Source organism: Peromyscus leucopus, chromosome 1 (assembly GCF_004664715.2).
Source record: "Peromyscus leucopus breed LL Stock chromosome 1, UCI_PerLeu_2.1, whole genome shotgun sequence".
Taxonomy (NCBI): Eukaryota; Metazoa; Chordata; class Mammalia; order Rodentia; family Cricetidae; genus Peromyscus; species Peromyscus leucopus.
Genome location: NC_051063.1, coordinates 76,973,597 through 76,994,135, shown reverse-complemented (window position 1 = coordinate 76,994,135; position 20,539 = coordinate 76,973,597). Strand labels below are relative to the sequence as shown.

The window sequence follows — 20,539 nt, the reverse complement described above, 5'->3', positions numbered from 1 at the left end:
TGCTGCTCTAAGTCAATGCCCAACTGTTTGCCGCCTCTATCCCACCCCACTCCTGACGTCTATACAAAGAACCCCCTGTTCCTAAGACCCCTAGACCCTGGAGTTACTCCAAATGCCATCCACTTCACTGTGGCAGGCATGACCTTTCGATCAGTCACTGCTCTGGTCCCCCTCCCATTGGAGTCCCTTGCCCAGCTCTTCCAGGACAAAGACTGGTCTATTTCTTCCAGGGACATGAAAAGGCAAGTCCCCCTCCCCAGCCCACCTGCCCATTCCAGGAACAGAAAGGGAGAGAGCTTATTCTGGGATGTGGGCTAGAGGTACAATAATGTCCAAGAGAAGGCTAGAGAAATGTCTCGGGGGTGAAGAGCCCTTGGCTGCTCTTCCAGAGGACTTGGGTTCAATTCCCAGCACCCACATGGCGGCTAACAGCTGTCTGTAACTCCACTGGCAGGCACTGCATGTACATGGATGCTCAGACACATGCAAATAAAAACCCCATACACATCAAAAATGTTTTTAAATTAAAAAGAGAAAGGTCAGGGATAGGCCTTTGTGTCTTCAGCAAGAGTCCGTAACAGACCAGAGACAGGCTGTGGCTAGTGTTGGTCACAGGCAGCCCCTTGGGGGGCCAGACTCAGTAGGACAGACAGAAGCCAGCCTGGCATGAGGACTTCCTTGGAGTCATCCCACCTGCCTTAGACGAAACCTAGTTCTCAACAGGCCCAACCGTTACGAGGAGAAAATAGTGGCTGGTGTGGAGGTGGCCACCAGGCCACTCTGACTTCCCACATGACTTCCTGTGGGCCCGGGTAAGTGGCTGCACTCCTAGAGCCTCAGCCCCTCCCATGGGGAGAAGCTCTAGGCTATCCTGGGGATGAGACCGAGGCCAGGGCACCACAGACCTCCTAAAGAGGACAGGTCACAGGAGAGCTGAGCTAGGCCCAGGACTCCAGAGACCCTAGAGAGGTAGCTGGCAGCTCTGAGAGCTAGGTCCTGGGAGCTTTTCCCTGTGGTACTGGGAGGCTGCAGTGCTGGGCCCAAAATAACCAGTACCAGAGCCACCAGGCAGCCATCCAGCTTACCAATGGTTTCTCTATCTCACGATAAACCTGTCAACCTTCCACGAGCAAACACTGGCCAGGGAGCACAGGGCCCTGGGAAAGGGGCAAGCTTGGGACAATGCCGAGTTTCAGGGTCCTCATGGGCCCTAGTTCCGGGAGAGGACACATCTTCTGAGCTCACTGTTGGCTGAACACGTAGGAAGAAGAAGACACTCGGGAAATCTGACTCCCTTTATTCTCTTCAACTACTCAACATGACACTGGGGACACAACACTGTCACTGACACACGACACTCAAAAACGGGGCTTCCCTTCACTCCACAGGGAGAAGTCAAGTGAGCGGGGCTTCCTCTGTGAGGGCAAAGGATTCTGGGAGCCACTCCCCCGGACTGGGGGGTCATAATGGTTTCAAGTCCTCTCCCCGACTCACGGTTCCTCTATGAGCTCTACCTGACCTCCACACTCAACAACAGCTCTAGGTTTCCCCTTGGGGCAGAGCAGCCCCACCCTCTCCAATGCTTGTACCCCTTTGCCCGTGGCTGCTGGGGCACTTCCGAGGGCTGGCCCAGTGTGGAGTTGGCTCCATTATGCCTTCCAGACTTAACTCTGGGAGACCTTTTCCTGAGCCAGTGACAAGGACTCTGGGTCCTGCAGCAGATTCCCTCTGTGGTGTAGCTAGGTCTGAGAGGGAGGTGGCCAGGAGAACAGGTCTCACCACGAGCTCTCTGCTCTGCTCTTTTCCTGCTAGGAACCCAGTCCACCACCTATCCACATGGTCCACTTAGAACGGAAGTCAAGACCATAGCCCTCACTTGTCTCCAGGACATGTGAGCATCCTGCTACATATGCTACATCTTAGTCCTCAATAGTTTAGTCAGCCATGTTACACTGACCGCCTCCCCCAGCAGTGACAGACTTTCAGACCTGGGTCTGAGGGAATCTGCTCCTGGTTTTACAAAGGATGCCTCTCTCTCTAGTTTCTGCTACCACCTTAGAAGGAGACGAATCAGCTTATACTTAGGAGAGTATCTACTCCATTTTATAGGGATACCCCCTTTACCAGCATTTCTGTCAATATACAGACAGGCTCCTCCCTGACTCCATGGTGCTCCCCCTAGCTGGTACTTGGGTCTCTAGGAAGGCTCTCTCTGTAATTGTATAAGGCCTGCCTTTTCCCTCTCACCAGGAGGACCGGCATTTTTCTCCCAGTATTCTCAATTTTGGTCCTTTAAATTTTGAGGGCCATCCACTTGGGGACAGGATAGATGAAGAATGATGGGTCTCTACCTTTTAAACTTTTAGGTAATGGAATTAGAGGTCTTTTCCACAGCTTTATGGGGATCGAGGTCACTCTTCAGGGCACAGGACTCCTAAAGATCGTATCACTTGGTGTCTTAGTCCTCCTACTCTGGACAGAATGTCACTAATGCCAGCATTGGGCTAAGGACACCCCCTCTGCAACCCAAATATGGGGGAGAGTCCTTCCCATCTTAAAGGGTCTTTGTTACAGATGTTTCTTGCCCACGTTTTTCTTCAACCACTTAATAGGACCACTGTCTGCTCCGTCACAGAGCTCATGTGAGCAGGTCTGGCTGGGTTAATGAAGTGTCTAGCCTGTGGTGTCTGAGGAGGAGATGGGTGTGGTAGGGAGCGGTTCTCATCCTTCCATGTCCTCCACTGGATTCTGGCTAAGGAGAGAAATGCCAAAAGAATCAGGTGGAGTCTGTCCCTTCCCAGTGCCAGGATCAAATCTGATCACCCCATCTCAAGGCCATCCAAGTACTGGGGATGAGGAAGGTGGTCAAGTTTCCATTGTCTCTTCAGGGACTCTGGTCCAGTCTGTGCCGTGTCAGGACATCCAGCCTGTGCAGCCTGGCTCATCCTGCAGGCAGCCTTACGGAGAGTTCACACAAAAGCCTGAGGTTTAGATCATGTTGCTGGTGAACCAAAGCTGTCTGTCTATTGTGTTGTCTTGCCATCCCTGGTCACCACAGAGATCCCACAAGTGGCTCTCGTGCACCTGGAGAAGTCCAGGGAGGACAAGCACTGACAAGCCTGGAGTCTCTGAAGGAATTTGTTCTTTGGAAGTTGACTAGCAGCGAGTGGCTCTCCACTGAGGACAGAATTCGAGGAAACGGGACGCCACTGCAGTAAGACTTGTGGCAGTTAGATTTCAGGTAAAACCTGTGAGACCTGAGAATGTGGCAGAGGCCCCTTGAAAGCCCAGAGGCCTCTCAGAGTAGACATCTCCAGCTGGGCTGGGGAGAGGCTGGTCCTGCCTGTCTGAGGAGAACCCTGACGGCCTGAACTGGGATCTGCTTGCACTTGAAGTTTAACAAGCTCCCAGAGGGAGGAGAAACTGGCCAGCTCCCAACTGCAGTTTCTCCACCATGCTTTGCTTCCCTTCAAACAAACATAACTTTCCCCTAATAGCTGAGGTGGTTTCTCAACATTTTCTCAATACTCTTACACTTAAGGTTTGTTATGCACCCCAAACTCCAGCCCTTAAAATGGCTTGTCATTTTGGGGGGCTCTTACCCCCCCTCAGTCTTCCTTCCCTTAGTACATACGATTCACCAAAATCCCCCAGTGCAATGGAGTCTTGTCCCACCTGTGGGTCTGGAAGCCCCTAGTCATTTCCTCCCCATTTCTCTTCTAGCTCAGCTGAGTTCCCACACAAGCTCCCTGCTGAGCACCTTCCTCTGGCCAAGGCTGCCGGGAGAGAATAAATACTAGGAAGAGTTCAGGTGTTTCCTCCATCATCCAGGGCACCTCACCAGTCAGTGCTGACTGTATTCCCTACACCTCTCCCACCCGAGGATTCTGATAAGGATTTTGATACACTTTTATGGGTTTGTCTAGAGACGTGTTAGAACCTCTTCCTACAATTAATAGGGCTTTTCCCCACTATGGTTTACAGGATTTCTCTGCTACAGACTTAAAGGGCTTTGTTTCCTACATATTTATAGGGCTTCTAGCCCAGCAGTTCTTCTCTACGGCTTGTAAGTGGTTCCCACCCACAATCTCATAGGCTTCTCTTTGCTGATGCAAATGCACTATTTCTTCCCAGGGTTCTTGACCCTCCACTTTTCTATGATCTGATGGGGTCGGCCTTCTTTCCCCACAATTTCTCAGGAGAGAGAGGACCCTGGTCTCCAAATCTACTTCACAGGGAGACACCTGGGTGACAGCTCCTGTGGAGGAGGAGAGCTGCAACTTCTGTGAAGCCGTCTCCACACTCAGGGCACAGATAGGGCTTTTCCTCTGAGAGAGTTTTAGGACTTTCCTCTTCCCTGTGGCTGCTGCTCTTTGGGGGGGTAGAGGCCTCTCCCTCATCTTCCTGGTTTGTGGACAAGGTAGCTGGCTCTGAAGGGGGGTCCTCAGGAGTGGGGGCCCTTTCTTGAGTGTGGGTTTCCTGGTGGCGGGTAAGAGCTAGTCGATGGAGGAAGGAGGCCCCACAATCAGAGCAGCTGTAGGGTCTGGCCCCCAAGGGGCTCCTGAGGTGTTCCAGCAGCACGGAGGAGCTCTTCCCCAGCTCCGAGCTCTTCCGGGACTTGCCACCCGCATGGACTTTCTGGTGCTGCAGCAGCTCAGAGCTCAGGCCAAAGCTTTTTTTGCATTCTGGGCATTTAAAGGGCTTTCCACTTAGGAAGGGACTGGGCTCTGCCCCTTCCCCGAGGCCAGTCCTACCCTCCGGAAAGAGAAAGGGCTTCTCACTGCCGTGGGTGAGCTGATGTTGCAGGAGCACGGCCCTGTCTAGGAAGCTTTCTCCACAGTGGGAACAGACATAGCTCTTGGAGGACAGTGGCCCCAGCCTTTGGCTGAGACCCTCCTGACCCTCTGGCACTTTCAAGGACTGTCCTGGGGGGTCCGCTCTGCCCTCCGGAGCACCTGGGTGTGAATTGCCTCCAAAGGGGAACCTGGGGGAGCGGAACGGCAGAGGCTTGGGGGCCGGGTGTGCTATGAGACCGTCTGCATTTTTGTAGGGGTTTTCTCCAATGTGAACCCGCTGGTGCTGCATGAAGATGCCCTCATCATTGAAGCCCTTTCCACAGACCAGACACTTGTGGGGTTTGGCTCCTGGTGGCGGGGTCAGCAGGGCAGGATCCCCAAGCCCTAGCAAGCTGTCACTCTGAGCTCTCCGGGCAGGTGTCTTGCCTCTCTCATGGATCACGCGGTGCTGCTCCAGCTCCTGAGCCTCCAGGAAGGCCTTGCCGCAGTCCGAGCACACGAAGAGGTTCTCGTCCATGTGTGTGCGGACGTGCGTGATGAGGTTCGAGCTCTGGCTGAAGCTCTTGCCGCACTCGGGACACTTGTAGGGCTTCTCGCCCGTGTGCGTGCGGCGGTGCTGGATGAGGTGCGAGCTGCGAATGAAGCTCTTGCCACAGTCGGAGCACTTATAGGGCTTCTCGCCCGTGTGGATCCGCTGATGGCGGATGAGCGTGGAGCTCATGATGAAGCTTTTGCCGCAGTCCGCGCAGATGTACGGCCGCTCCCCGCGGTGGATGCGCTGGTGGTTGATGAGGTTGGAGCTGACGCTGAAGCTCTTGCCGCACTCGGGGCACTTGTAGGGCCGCTCGCCGGTGTGTGTGCGCTGATGGCGCAGCAGCGTGGCACTCAGCGTGAAGGTCTTGCCACAGACGGGGCACTTGAAGGGGTCCTCCCGGAGGTGCGTCCGCTGGTGCTTGATGAGCGTGGAGCTGTGGCCAAAGCTCTTGCCACACTCCAGGCACTCGTAGGGCTTCTCCCCGGTGTGCGTGCGCTGGTGCTGCGTCAGCTCTGAGCTCTGGATGAAGCTCTTGCCGCACTCGGTGCAGCGATATGGCTTCTCCCCTGCGTGGATCTTCTGGTGCTTGAGCAGGTTGTGGTTCTGACCAAAGCGCTTGCCACACTCGGGGCACTTGTAGGGCTTTTCGCCTGTGTGTGTGGCCTGGTGCTGGATGAGGTCCGAGCTGCGGTAGAAAGCACGCCGGCACTCACCACACTTGTAGGGCTTCTCGCCAGTGTGGGACCGCTGGTGCTTGATGAGGTTGGTGCTTTGGGTGAAGGCTTTCTCGCACTCCGTGCACTTGTAGGGTTTCTCACCCGTGTGCGTGCGCTGGTGCTGCACCAGATTGGAGCTCCAGCTGAAGCACTTGCCACAGTCGGGGCACTTGTAGGGCTTCTCCCCTGTGTGTGTGCGCTGGTGTTGCACTAGGTGCGAGCTCTGCGTGAAGCTCTTGCCACACTCGGAGCATGTGTTGGGCCTCTCCCCGGTGTGGATGCGCTGGTGCCGGAGCAGTTTGGACCACTGGCTAAAGCTCTTGCCACACTCATTACAGATGTATGGCTTCTCAGCCCCAGAAGGGCGGCCCTGCACCAGCTCTCGCAGGCTGGGTTCACTGGCCGTGACTACGGGGGTGCTGTTCCAGGTGGTCAGGGTTCCCCACTGCCAATTGGTCTCACAGGCCTTGGTCCACTCAGATGGGGAAGGGACTACCTCAGAGGCTGATGGGTCCATAGGGGTCTGGTGGTCTAAGGGGTTGGAAGAACCCAGTGTGGCTGGGGAATCCTGAGGGGCTGAGGCATCCTGGGAAGGGCTCTCCAGGGGCATCTCTGGTGGGTCCTTGGATTCTGGACTCTGAGCTGGATCTCCCAGGATGATCTCCTCCCCAGAACTTTCCTGCCGAGGGCTCTCCTCTTCATTCCCACTCTCAGCACCTACAGACAGAAAGGGAGTCTCCAGCCCTCATCTCCTCTCACAACATGGCATCTGGTCTCTCTTCCCTCCCCTGGGATTGCCCAGAGTCTGGCCCCTCCCCGAGCCGGGGCCACTGTCTTAGCAGAGCCACGGTCCCTTGTGCCCCTCACCTGGGTGAGCATTGTTCTGGATCTCTTCAGGAGCCTCCAGATCTGGGCCCCACAGCACCGTCTCGGGCTCCATCCCAGAGCTCCCGACTGCGAAGGTTCCAGGGACTCTGGTGGGGAGAGATGGCCACACAATTCCACTTGGGTTTGTGCTCTTCTTTGTGCCTCCGCTGATGTGACTCTCAGTGGCCTGCTGCCCTTTTTTCTGGCACCGCCTCTCCCTGAGCCCCGTGCCCCAGAGGACTGGTTCCAAACACTGTAGATCTTAAGACCTCAATGAAGTAACTCAGTGAATGGAAAGAGTCAATTAAAAACTCGTCAGTCATAACCCTTTGTACCTAGATTGAAGGCTGGAGCGCTATCCAACATTCACAGGGGAGGCAGACTTTCACCCCACACATCCCATGCCCAGAGGCCTGGAAACGTGTTATTTTGCAAATCAGACAAAGCTCATTAAGACTCCAATTTTCTTCCTTTATGGGACTGCTAATTGAGACCAATAAACTCTTCCTTTATGAGCCCCAGAGAGAGCTGAGACTGACAGCTTTTAAAGGGTTAAAAAAAAAAAAAGTTTCCCTGAAGGGACAGAGACTCACAAGACTGGAGCGCTTTGCCATCATCTGAGCAGAGAAAGGGGGTCAGCCTCGGGGTGGGAAGGTGAGGTCTGAAGTTGGGGCTCCTATAGAAGACTTGGGGACTTGGGGAAGGGAAAGGGAGAGGAAAAGGGATGCCTGGCTTGGTGGCATGCTTGGGGGATAGAAACAGGAAGATCAGAAGTTCAAGGTCAGTCTCAGCTACATGAGATCTTGTCTCAAACAAAATGAAGGAGAAGGGGAAGGAAGGAAGGTGGCGGGCTGGTGAGCAAGTATCCACCGGGAGGGCACGGTGACCATCAGGTGTCCCTGCTTCTCTCCCTGCCTTGGGAGACTCGGGGATCATTTGTCCATTTTAGAGATTAGTACAGCAGCACTGGGGGAGATAACTCCCCGGCCCAACCTGGAAAATAACAGCGCTAAGACCACACATGCAGTGCTCTGTGTTTGGCTTGCCCCTGTGCGAAAGCACCCAGTGACCTTGACAGTCACATGAGACGCAAACTTGTGGGCTACTGGCAGAAGAACCAGGAGTAAGGCTCCGAATGAGCCCCGACTGTGAGAATGGGCTGGAGAAATTCCAGGGAGCAGCTGGACCCAGTGATGAGGTGGGAGAAAATGGGTCTCTTGAGCTCCCCAAAGCCATCCATTACCAGACCCGCCCGGGGACCCATCCTTCTGCCCCGCTCAGTTGGTCGATGCTTTTTTATCACATGCCTAGGACGGGTGGCCAGTAAAAACTTCGCTGGATGACTGAATGAACTAGACATAGACACCCCTTGCTCCCGGAAAACCTACTTGGTTCAATGTCTTTAACGATCGATCGGTTGGCAAAGGGACGTCCGAAAAGGAAAGCAAGTTCAGAGTGAGCCCCCTGGGGCTCAAAATCAGGGATGCTTCCCAGGAGAGGGAACAGGGCCACAGGAGCAAACTGCAGGAGGGCGCTCACATTTACACATGTAACAGATCCCTGGAACGGCCTAGCCTTGGGGTGACAGTGTGGATGGGTACTTTGTGCACAAAAGCTCTCCAGGAGGCAGCTGGTGTGTGAAGCCGTTGAAGCCACAGACAGCTAGCTGACCAGTGCAAAGGAGCGGCCGCAGACACCGAAGTTAATGGAAGAAATGAGTGTCATCTCCAGTCTCCCCCGACCTGTGTCTTTAGCGGAGATGGAGACCACTGGAGGCGCCTCCCCGGAGGGGGGAAAGGTACTCTGCTGAGCAGACCGAGGACCGGTAGGAGCTCAGGTACTTGGACTGAGCGAGAAACTTCAACTCTGGGGCCTACCTTAGAAGGGAAAGGGTTAATGACAAGGCCACAGCCAAGAAGTAGCGAGGGCAGGGAGGCGAGAAGTCCTGGGAAGCAGCCCGGGCCGGGGAGCGCCAGCCTCCGGCCCCCGCGGGCCCCGGGAGGCCCGAGGCGGGAAGGACGGCCCGAGGCGGCTGCCTTCCCGCGGAGGAGGTGCGCGCGGCCCAGGGTGACCCTGACAAGGAGGCAGCGGGACCGCCCTCGACGCCGCCCCCCGGCCCCGGGCGGACCCGGGCTCCAGCGCTCCCGGCCCGCAGCGCCGGACCCCGATCCCCGGCTCCGAAAGGCCGGCCGCGCCGCCAGCGTCCCCTCCCGCCGCGATCGCCCAGGCTTCCCGGGTCCCGGGGAGCGGCGGCCGCCCCGCCGCCCCCGGCCGGACTCGCTCGCCCGGCGCGCGCGCGCCTCCCGCCCCCGCGGCGGCCCCCGCGCGGTTCCCACAATCCCCGGCCGCCGCCCCCGCCGCCCCGGGCCCGGCCCGCGCCCCGCACCCGTCGCCGCCTCCTTGGCCCTATTGTTCCCCGGCGGCTGTCCCGGGCCTCCAGGCCACCCCGGGAACCCAGGCGGCCCCAACTCACGGCTGTGGGGTCCGGGAAAAGCCGGAAGACTGAGGCCAGCCCCGGGGGACTTAACCCCTTCCGTGCCCTGCCTCGGGGGACCGGCTGGACGCCGAGAACGCCAGGGTCCTGCTCCAGGGGTGATTCCCGGCTGAGGACCCGGGGACCAGTTCAGGGTGACTGGGACGGAGCAGGAAGTGACCCCAGCTTCCCGGGCCCCTCTAGCCTGGAGTCAGAACATCAGCTCTATGGGATTTAACCCTTTGCCTCCCACAGCATGGGAAAAGAATGGGGAGGGGAGCGCGGAAGCAAGGAAGGCGGCTGGTGACGCCCCCTCTGCCTGTGTCTAGCGGGGTCGCGCAAGATCGGCTTTTGCGGGAGCTCAGAGGCCGGCGAGGGGCCCTGGATTTCTGGCCGTGCTCTCTCTCTCTAACGGCTCGGCCAGCCGCCCAGTTAAGCTGATCGCGGATTCGGCCGCGGTGGGTCCCCTGAGACCGGCCTTTGTTTGGACTCACCCTGGGAGGGGGCTGGTATGCCTGAGCTAGTGACTAGGAGGAGCAAAGGTTAGGTGGCCCAGACCCGGTCCAGCCTAAGAGCAGAAGCTGAAAGACCAGGCAAGACTAGCCTGGGCTACGTGGCCCCGCCCCCACCCCCTTTGTCCAACTACCCCCCTACCCCTTCCATCCCCCCCCTCCTCCCGTCCTGTCTCCTTAGAGGAGGAAACTGAGACCCTGGGTGGCAGCAGAAAAGTCAGTGTAGGGTCCCTGGCGACGGTGGGCAAGCATTATTCCCTGCATCCCAGGGTAAGGTATCAATTCACAGCAGGGCAATCCTTCCAAAAGCCTAGGAAGCCAGAGGTTGTGATGAATGCCTGTCATCCTATTGCTCTGGAGGCAGAAGCAGGAGCATCAGCAAATTCAAAGTCCGCCTGGTCCACAGAGTTCCAGGCCAGCCAGGGCTACATGGTGAGACCCTGTTTCAAAACAACACAACGACCTCCCGGGACCCAGGTAACTGGATTCCCCAAATTCTCCACCTTGTGTCTCATTTTCTCCCCACCACAATCCGGAGAGAGAACTCTGAATCATCCGTTTTACAGACAAGGCGATCAAGACCTGAGGTGTGAGGTAGAATGTGTAAGTCCACATTTTAAGTGAATTCCGGAGTGAGGAGACCCGAGTTGAACAGGAGTTGAGCTTTCTACCCTCAAAAAGTTTAACAGTAGTGTCAGGCTTCGTGACACATACCTGTAATCCTCAACCATTAGCAGGCTGAGGCAGGAGAATCAAGAGCTGGGGTTCAAGGTCAGCCTGGGCTACACAACAGAGCCATCTTAAACCATAGCTAACCAAACAAAAAAGTTCCAGGCCCAGTGTGGGAGTGCAGAGCTGTGATGCTAGCGCTCTAGAGGCTGAGACAGGAGGATCACCGTAAATTTAAGGCCAACCTAGGCTACACAGTGAGAGCCCTGTGTTGAAACACCAATAAATAAATACTGACTTGTTAATAGTGAATAACATGTTCAAGTTTTTTTTCTTTGTTTTTCTTTTTTTCTTTTCTTTCTTTCTTTCTTTTTTTTCTTTCTTTCTTTTTTTTTTTTTTTTAAGTTTTTCCTTTGTTTTTTGAGACAGGGTTTCTCTGTGTAGCCCTGGCTGTCCTGGAACTCACTCTGTAGACCAGGCTGGCCTCTAACTCACCGAGATCCACCTGCCTCTGCCTCCCAAGTGCTGGGATTAAAGGTGAGTGCCACCACTGCCTGGCTAACATGTTCAAAATTTAAAGACTGCTCTACCTGAAGAATCCATGAGAAAATTGCTTCAGTTTATAAGCGGCTAGTTTGGGAAATGTACCCCCCTCCCGCCCCTGTCAGCGATCTTGCCCAGGATAGATGACTTCCCAGACTGGTTGAGCTAATATTAAGAAATTGCCTCTATTGTTCTTGAAGGACAATGGGTCCTGGTAACTAACTACTCGCTTTGGTGTTTTAAAAACTGCTTGCTTGCTGGAGAACTAAGACACCTTCGGGATGTCTGTTATAAAATTAGGCACTGCTTACACAAAGGCAGGATGTGAGCTTATGCCCTAACCCTGACTCCCCTCCCCCGAGAAAAAACACTGTAACTTTGTGTGTGTGTGTTTCCTTTATAAACTGTACTAACATCGGATCCAGACCATAGGCAGAAAATTCCAAGTCTCTGCTGTGGTCCTGGCCAGTAATTTTTAATAAAGCCTCTTATTTATTTAAAAAAAAAAAAAAAACCAGCCGGGTATGATGGCACACACCTTTAATCCCAGCACTCGGGAGGCAGAAGCAGGTGGATCTCTGTGAGTTCAAGGCTACCCTGATGTACAAATAGAGTTCCAGGACAGCTAGAGCTGTTACAGAGAGAAACTCTGTCTTAAAAAACAGAACGAAACAAAAAAAAAAAAACCCAACAACAAAACACTAATAGACTGATGAATCTCTGAAAGACCCCAGACCCATAACAGACTGTGTGTGTGTGTGTGAGTGCATGTATGGTGTACACACATGTGCGCGATGCATAAAGAAATCATAAGAGAATGTGGAAAGGAGCATCAGACCAGGGTGGTAATAGGAGAGCTGAGTATCTAACAACCCAAGTGTCAGAAATGGCAAAGGGATGCAGTTCTCTTGGTATCTAGGGTTTAGATGTGGCTTCAGGCTCCCCAGCGCCAGCTCCCTTACCCGCTTTTCCACCGGGCACTTCTCTAGCTTGTCTCTGGTTCTAGTCTCCTTAACTCCTCCACACAATCACACCTTTGCTCACCTTGGTTCCCCACCTCCCCTGTTCCTCACATCCTGTGACAGGGAACTCAAATGTTCCTTTTTACCTGTCACCCTACATACATGCTATTGCAGCTTTGCTTGGGCAGGGCTCTGCCTTAGAGTTTACTGCTGTGTCCCCAGGGCCCACAACTATTGTAGCATGCTCAATTTGTTGAACAGACTGCAAAAGCTGGGCCCAGCCCTGGGGCGGGGAGAAACCCGAGAGCTGCTGGCTGGAGGTGCAGAGAAGAGGTTAATTAGTCCAGCAGAAGCTTTGTTTGTTTGCTTTCTGGTTTAGCTGGGTTAATTGCTACATTTAATAATCAGTACATAAAAGCGACGTGTAGTGTTTGCACCTGTAGTCTCAGCCAAATTGGGAAACTGAGGCAGTATGACCACCTGAGTCTAGAAATTTGAGACCAGTTTGGACAACACAGTTAGACAGTCTCCCAAGATTCACATCCGAATTCCCTGCTTCTCTGGAAAATCCAAAGGCGTAACTGAGTGAGAGCGAGGACATGCCCACTCCAAGTTATGGTTGAGGAGAAGGATTTTAGTGTAGATCTGAGGGAATGTACAGCCAGAGGCAGCGCAGAGTCCAGAGCAGAGAAAGAAAGACGTAGACGAAATATGGCCAGTAGACTGAACCAGGTCATGATGGGTAAGAGCGGGGTGGAGAGGGAGAGAGGGAGGGAGGGAGGGAGACAAGATCACAGAGAGATTCAAGAGGGCCGAGAGAGCATGCAGCCAACATGGCAGGGTTGTATAGGAAAGAGAAGCCGGGGGAAGGTGGAGGGCAGGAGGAGGGGGAGAAGAGCAGCGAGGGCCACAGGGGCTGAGTGAGCCCGGCTGCCGGTGTGCACTTTGGTGGGCTACGAGGCCCCTCAGCCTTTTCTCCTGGGTTCCTTTGGGGCCCGACAATAAGAATACATTCAATATGCTCACTTGTCACAAACTGGCTTTGGGAAGGGTAAAGGGACCCTTTCCCAGGCCTTTTACGGACAAACCACTGGCCATATTTCAGAAACGATTTACCATCCTCCCACAGGACCTAAATACTGACCTCACGCCCCAAGTGCAAGGTTGCTGTGAGAGTACAGGGTTCTGGACTGGACCTGGTCCATGTCCTGTGCCCCCAGGCCACGGATACTGCTGCCTGTTCTTGGGAGGATGGGCCTTAGCAGTCAGGGGGTACGCAGCCCAATGAGATAGTGTTAGTCTGAGCATGTGGCAAGAATTAGTTTCCTTTCCCAGAAGAGGGCATCAGTTAACCTTATGCAGTTAAAGGTCATGACCCTTGGCCTGTAGGCAGGAGAGCAGGGAGCCTCAAAACCATGTCTGGAGGACTTGGGGGCCTACAGTCATGTGCTCAAGCCCTCTGCTCCACAGAAGCAGCACCACAGAGGGCGGGATGGAAGGGCCAAGAGTTCAAGCTGAAGGAGACGCATGCTGTCCGCCCCAAGATTGCTGCCTCATTGCAAGGCGAGTGGTCTCCTGGGGTCGTCACTGGGGAAGGATGGAGCCTCCCTCCTGGAGATGTGTGTGCTCAATGAGGTGTGCTAGGGGCTTCTTTTCAGTGTATGATGCTCTAATAAAAGAGCTTCTATGCCCAAGGCAGGGATTCCAGAACCAAGCACTTTTAAAAATCAGGAACCTGCCCGGGGCGGTGGTAGCGCACACCTTTAATCCCAGTACTCGGGAGGAAGAGCCAGACGGATCTCTGTGAGTTCGAGGCCAGCCTGGTCTACAGAGAAACCTTGTCTCGAAAAACCAAAAAAAAAAAAAAAAAAAGGAACCTATAGTGGAGCTGGGTATAATGACTCATGCTTCAATCCCAACCTTAGAGGCAGAATGATCCTGGGAAGTCTGAGTTTAGCCTGGTCTATATAGTAAGCTCCAGGTCAGCCAGGGCTCCACGGAAAGACTATCTCAAAAGAAGCCTGTCGGATCTCTGTGAGTTCGAGGCCAGCCTGGTCTACAGAGTGAGCTCCAGGACAGGCACCAAAACTACACAGAGAAACCCTGTCTCGAAAAACAAACAAACAAAAAAAGAAGCCTGTAATGGCTCCAGGCCTATATACTCCTCTCTACATCCCCAACGCTTTTCCTTGTGTGCTCTGCCTCAGAAACCTCCTGTTCAATGCGGTCCATTCTGAAATCAACATCAGCTACACAGCCCCTGCCGTCTCCCGGACTTGCCCCTTTCTCCACCGGCAACACATTTCAGAACTCGGCTCTATCTCCCTACACCAAAGCCAGTCCTTCAGCTGTCCCAGGCCTGGGTGCCTCCACCTGCACCCATCTTCCAGCCCTTGCCCCAGGCCACTGAAGCTCCCTCTGGACACCCCCGCGCTCCCTAATTATCAACAGAGGAAAACTCAGGTGGGGGGTGTTGGGAGCCATGCGACGTGAACAGCCATGCGAAATGAACAGTGATCAGCTTTGGAACTCATGGAATCCGGCAGAGCTAGAAGTCACCCAACACGGTGCACGGGCCTTGGAGAGGCAGAGCCTGAGGACTGCATTTCCTGAGGACCCCAATAAGCTCTGTTTATTGCCCTCGAGGTCATCACGTCCCTCATAATCTATAAGTTGTATGAAAATTCTAAGGGGGTTTCTAGTCCTCACCGGCCAGTGTTACTGGTACTCACAATAACAGTGATTGACTTTTTCCAACCATTGCTGCTGGAGCAGATTAATGATTCAACCACCACCCTTAGAAAGAATTCAGAGATGTAGATTGTTAGTAAACAGGTTAAGACGTTGTTGTTAGGGGCTTTGAAGTAGAAACCCTTGGGGAACAATCTGAAGTCTAGAAAGGCACACTCTTGTTAGTTGAGCGAGGGACTCACTGAGGTCAGGGAACAAGAACAATGGCAGCCTGGTTATTGCTTGCTGAGGTGCCTTTCTTGCTAGGATGGGTTGGTGATCAAAGGCGATGATTAATTCCTTCTACCCATTTTTGCCCTCAGCTTCCTGATATGATTTAATAAAAAATTATTGAGTAGGTGTGCACTCTGGGACTTAAAGTAGAAAGGACGCGTGGTAAAAAAAAAAAAAGAAAAGAAAGAAATGACTGATTGTTTTATATGTATAAAAGTTTAGATTTGTGATTCTCTTAAGAATTTTTATAGGATTACCTTTTGAGATAAATAAAATGATTGATCCTTTCTTTGTAATCACAAAATACAGCCTACCAATAAAAGAACTGGTTGAGAAAAGTTCCTTGCTTGCTTACACTTTGTAAATCTGTAACAAGTTGCTTGGACATGAATGTATGTGGGTCCTTGGGAATAATTTGTTTTTCACCTGGGATATGTAAAATGTTTAATCATGTATGGGAAACGAGGAAATGCTGTTTTTTACTTGTATTCATTGTAATCATTCACCTAAAAAATAGAATGTAACCGCCTTGTAATTTTTATGTTGCTTGAAGTGTTTTGCTGGGGTGTATAAATTGTAAGGGAAGAGAAGGGTAGGAGGAAAATACCAGGAAAACCGTAGAAGGAAAGGTGTCAAGGGGACATCAGGAAGGAGGTAAGGGAGAATAGAGATCCTGACGTGTGTGTGTGTGTGTGTGTGTGTGTGTATGTGTGTGTGTGTGTGTGTGTGTGTGTGTGTGTGTGTGTGTGTGTGTGTGTGTGTGTGTGTGTGTATGTGTGTGTGTGTGTGTGTGTATGTGTGTGTGTGTGTATGTGTGAGTGTGTGTGTGTGTGTGTGTGCGTGTGTGTGTATGTGTGTATGTGTGTATGTGTGTGTGTGTGTGTATGTGTGTGTGTGTATGTGTGAGTGTGTATGTGTGTGTGTGTGTGTGTGTGTGTGTGTGTGTGTGTGTGTGTGTGTGTGTGTGTGTGTGTGTGTGTGTGTGTGTGTGTGTGTGTGTGTGTGTGTATGTGTGTGTGTGTGTGTGTGTGTGTGTATGTGTGTGTGTGTGTGTGTGTGTGTGTGTGTATGTGTGTGTGTGTGTGTGTATGTGTGTATGTGTGTGTGTGTGTGTGTGTGTGTGTGTGTGTGTTTCCCCCTTTTTCACCGGCCCCAGAAAATTAAGTTTTGCTCCCTCAGAGAAAAAGGTCTATTGTATGATTAGCCACTGAATGCCAAACCTCCTCTTCAATTCCTGACCTGCTGGAAGCTGGCCTTTCAGCAGTTGGCGGGGGTGGGGGGTGGGGGGTGACTATAGAATATTTATTTGTTTTAATTTTTTGAGACAAGGTCTATCTACAGAGCCCAGGCTGGCCTCAAACTCAGAGATCCGCATGCATCTGCCTCCCGAGTGCTGGGATTGAAAGCGTGCACCACCACCACCAGCTACTTCTTTTGTTTTATTTGTTTGAAGCAGGGTCACAATGCTCAGGCTGGCCATGGTGACCTTTGACCGATGACCTTGCCCCAGCCTGGCCAGGATTACAGGTGTGAGAGACTACACAGCACAAATTTTAAAAGTCAAAATAATTTTGAGCTGTAGAAAAACTATCAAATAAAAACAAATATAAGCAAAATAAAACTTGTGTGTGTTATCTTTCAATCAAATGTTTGCATCAAGGTATGATCTGAAACAATTCATATCACCATTTTGAGCCTTAGTCATCTGCAAAATGACTAAGAGCCTTGATTGGAATAATTGGTAGGACCTGATTCCTGAAGGGGCAGGAGGTGCTTGTGAATAATAGTTGTTTCTGAGAAAGGATTGCAAAGAAGAAAAATTTTTAAAACTTATTTTATTTGCCTTGGTGTTTTGTCCACATGTATGTCTGTGTAATAGCATTGGATCTCCTAGAATTGGAGTTATAGACAGTTGAGAGTTGCCATGCCAGTGCTGGGAATTGAACCTGAATCATCTGGAAGAGCAGCCAATGCTCTTAACCACTGAGCAATCTCTCCAGCCGGAGGTAAGAGCTCGGCTCTGTAGATAGACCACTGTGAGACCTTAGCATCTTCAGGTCTCAGATGTTCTGGTTGTTAACTCCAAACCCAGGGCTTCCACATTCTGTTTGTTTGTCTTCTCTTTTGAGACAGGATCTGGGGCATCCCAGCTGGCCTGAAACTCACTCTGTAGCCAAGAGTGAGCTGGACCCTGGTTCTGTTGCTCCTACCTCCGGGGCTAGGGATTGCACAGGTGTGCACCATCACACCCAGCTCCTACCTTTATAGAACAGTTGAACCTTGCCTCCTTTGGCCTCGTCTGACTACGGGGTTTCTGCATAGTTCCACATCTGGTTACACAGTTGCACTATTAATCACACTTTTCTTTATTTCACTGATTTTTCTTTTCTTTCTTTTTTTCCGTTTTCTGAGACAGGTTTCTCTATGGAACAGCCCTGGCTGTCCTGGAACTCGATTTCTAGACCAGGCTGGCCTTGAACTCACAGAGATCTGCCTGCCTCTGCCTCTCAAGTGCTGGGATTAAAGGCGTGAGCCACCACCACCCAGCAATTAATTTTCTTAAATGAAGGAGATATTTCTGAAGCTGGACATAGTGATGCATGCCTCTAATCCTGACACTCAGGACCACGTACATTAAGACCCCATTTAAAAATTAAAAGAGCCTGGCGATGGTGGAGCACACTTTTAATCCCAGCACTCCAGAGGCGGAGGCAGGTGAATCTTAAGGCCAGCCTGGTCTACAAAGTGAGTTCTAAGGACAGGCAGGGCTACACAGAAAAACCCTGCCTTTAAGAAAAGAAAAAGAGGAGGAGGGGGGGAGGGATACAAATCAGAGAAGAAAACTCAATGTTAGTGCAATCAATAGAAAATTCCTATAAACGACCCTCAGTCAAAAGTCGGCAAGGTGGTCAGGCATAGGAATAATTGAGCATCTTGGGGCTTCACTTGGTGTGTACTTACACAGCCTCCCCTCTTCTTCCAGTAATGCGCTTGGCAGCCTACAGCCTTCACCTGCATGAACTACACACAGATCCCTCTCCATACAGCATCCCTAGAAACCTCCGTACTCCCTGGATCCACCTGACTCAGGTTACCTATACACCCTTCTCTGAACAATAACATAAGTTTTTCTGGCCATATCAATAACCAAATTTAGACAGTTTCTATTCTAATATATTCCCAACATATCCGAGCATGAAGAATTCAAGGGCCCATTGGCCTGAGCTGGTTTTGGGAGCATGCCCAATAAGGCAAACTGTATCCTTAGGTAAACTTCTACAGGGAATCCCCAACTTACCCTCTTAGGCCCATGGATAATTGGGGATCCATGTGATTAAAATCAGATGTGTTATGGGATGGGACTTTGTGCAGTAGAAAAGGCTGAAAGCTGCTGGTAGCAACAGCTTTACCAGAGGCCACAAGAGCACACAGTAGATGACAAGTGACAGTTCAGACAGCAACCCACCAGAGGAGTAGCTCTGATGAAGGGATCTCGTTAAGCAAGGCTTATGGGACCACGGTCTCTGAAAACTGGTTGCTTCTGTCTGTAACCAGTTTTTCTCTTGTGCTACCATGTTATTCCCTAAAAACAGCTGTGGGGTTCTTTCCACAGCCCATTGGTGGTGTGGTTTGTACTTTTTGGACACATGTATCTGTGGATGGTCAGAAAGATGATTTCTTCTTAAGCTGTATAATTTTGATGAATAAAGATATCCTAGGATATGCGTCTAATTAGGTCTGTTATCCCACAAGGACTGTAAGGCACTTAGGCCCTGTTTTTTATCACTAGCTCAGACGGACATAAAGAAAACAGCAATTTCTTCTCAGGTCTAGACAAGATATATACAATTAGCTTATTTTAGGCCTCAAAACAAATTCAAACTAGACTAAATGCCTCACAAGTTAGACCTTCCCAGATAATACACAAGAACAAATTCCCAGATGTCTAATTGTGAAACCAAAGTCAGACACAAAGCAACTTTGGTGCCAGTTACCTGCTTGCTAAGTCTGGCTATTAAAGACCTACTCCCTACAAAAATTCCTCAGCAACTTGTTGTCATGGTTACTCACTCCCTCAGATGTAACTTTTTTCCTTTGGATGGGATGGATATAAGAAAGGAAAAGAAGAAGCCGGGCGGTGGTGGCGCACGCCTTTAATCCCAGCACTCGGGAGGCAGAGCCAGGCAGATCTCTGTGAGTTCGAGGCCAGCCTGGGCTACCAAGTGAGCTCCAGGAAAGGCGCAAAGCTACGCAGAGAAACCCTGTCTCGAAAAACAAAAACAAAAACAAAAACAAAAAAAAAAAAAAAAGAGAAAGGAAAAGAAGAACTTGAAAGAAAATAAAGCAACTGGTCTGGTCAGTACGTGTGTGAGTCTTATTCCCTCAGATAAATAACTATTCCTAAGTCCGGATACTCTGAAGGCATTCTTCTTATTTCCCTGGGTGCAGTCCTGGGAGTTGGTCTCTCAGGTTTCTATTAAAAAAAGAAAAAAAAAAAAAAAACCTACCTAATCTATCAACCAAAACAGAGACCCACTGTGACTCTGCCCCTAGAGAGCAAACTCCTCCTTCTCTTGAACCCCATAAGAGGAAACCCTGAACAGTCAGTAACAAGGAGCCATGGGTGTCCCCTTGTCTGCTACCAGCCTTGCCAAACCCTCTCTGAGCTGTCCCTCACTTTGCTCTCAATAAAGCTACCCGCTACTTTGCACTTTTAGGATCCTTATTTTCAGTTTTAGGGTTAAGAGGTCAAGAACCTGGAAACGCCTGATCCTGACCACTGGCTGGAGTTAGAGCTGAGTTGGTAGGGTGTTTGCCTAGATTGCAGGAGACACTGGTTTTGAATCTCAGCATTTTGTAAAATGGGTGTGTGGTACACACCTGTAATCCAGGTACCCAGAAGGTGGAGGCAGGAGGATCAGAAGTTCAAAGTCATCTGGATGTGGTGATGCACATCTTTAATCCCAGCACTTGAGAGGCAGAGGCAAGCAGACTTCTAGAAATGAGTTCCAGGATAGCCTGGTCTACATAGCAGGTTCCAGATTAGCCCGGGCTACATAGTGAGACCCTGTCTAAAAACAAAACAACAACAAAAAACCCCACAAAACTTGAAACATCCTTGGCTATAGTGAATTTAAGGCCAGCAAGGGGTACAAACAGGAGGAGGAGGAGGGAAGAAAAAAAGAAATAAAGGAAGAAAGAAAGAGGCGGGGTAGGGAGGGGTTGGAGAGATGGCTCAGCAGTTAAGAGCACTGACTGCCCTTCCAGAGGACCCAGGTTCAATTCCCAGCACCCACATGGCAGCTCACAACTGTCTGTAACTCTAATTCCAGGTGATCTAACACTGTCTCACAGAATATATGCAGACAAAACACCAGTGCATTAAATAAATGAATAAATCTTTTTTAAAAAAGAAAGGAAAGAAAGAAAGAAGACACCCCACCACCACCCAAATACAAGCTATAACACAATTTGCCTGCTGACCTGCTTATTTCTTAGTGA

At 51.4% G+C, this 20,539-nt stretch overlaps 1 protein-coding gene across 2 annotated transcripts; it reads right to left on the bottom strand.

Annotated features, from left to right (window-relative positions):
• Nucleotides 1-1,280: 1,280 nt before the first annotated feature.
• Znf629 (zinc finger protein 629) lies at nucleotides 1,281-9,934 on the bottom strand. 2 transcript variants are annotated; one of them, XM_028885591.2, is made up of 3 exons: nucleotides 9,388-9,934; nucleotides 6,915-7,021; nucleotides 1,281-6,764 (listed from the first exon to the last, which is right to left on the bottom strand). In XM_028885591.2, exons 2-3 carry the CDS (start codon nucleotides 6,985-6,987, stop codon nucleotides 4,231-4,233), a joined length of 2,607 nt encoding a protein of 868 aa, XP_028741424.1. In that variant the 5' UTR covers nucleotides 6,988-7,021; nucleotides 9,388-9,934; the 3' UTR covers nucleotides 1,281-4,230. The 2 variants fall into 2 exon arrangements, with proteins under 2 accessions (XP_028741424.1, XP_028741426.1); XM_028885593.2 differs by lacking the exon at nucleotides 9,388-9,934 and adding an exon at nucleotides 8,792-9,029.
• Between the last annotated feature and the right edge of the window lie 10,605 nt (nucleotides 9,935-20,539).

What these genes read in the sequence shown, in the direction of transcription:
- Znf629 (XM_028885591.2), bottom strand. Translation starts at nt 6,987, where the DNA reads ATGGAGCCCGAGACGGTGCTGTGGGGCCCAGATCTGGAGGCTCCTGAA. An exon ending in CCAGAACAATGCTCACCCAG is followed by an intron (nt 6,765 to 6,914) that starts GTGAGGGGCACA and finishes TTCTGTCTGTAG; the next exon opens with GTGCTGAGAGTGGGAATGAA.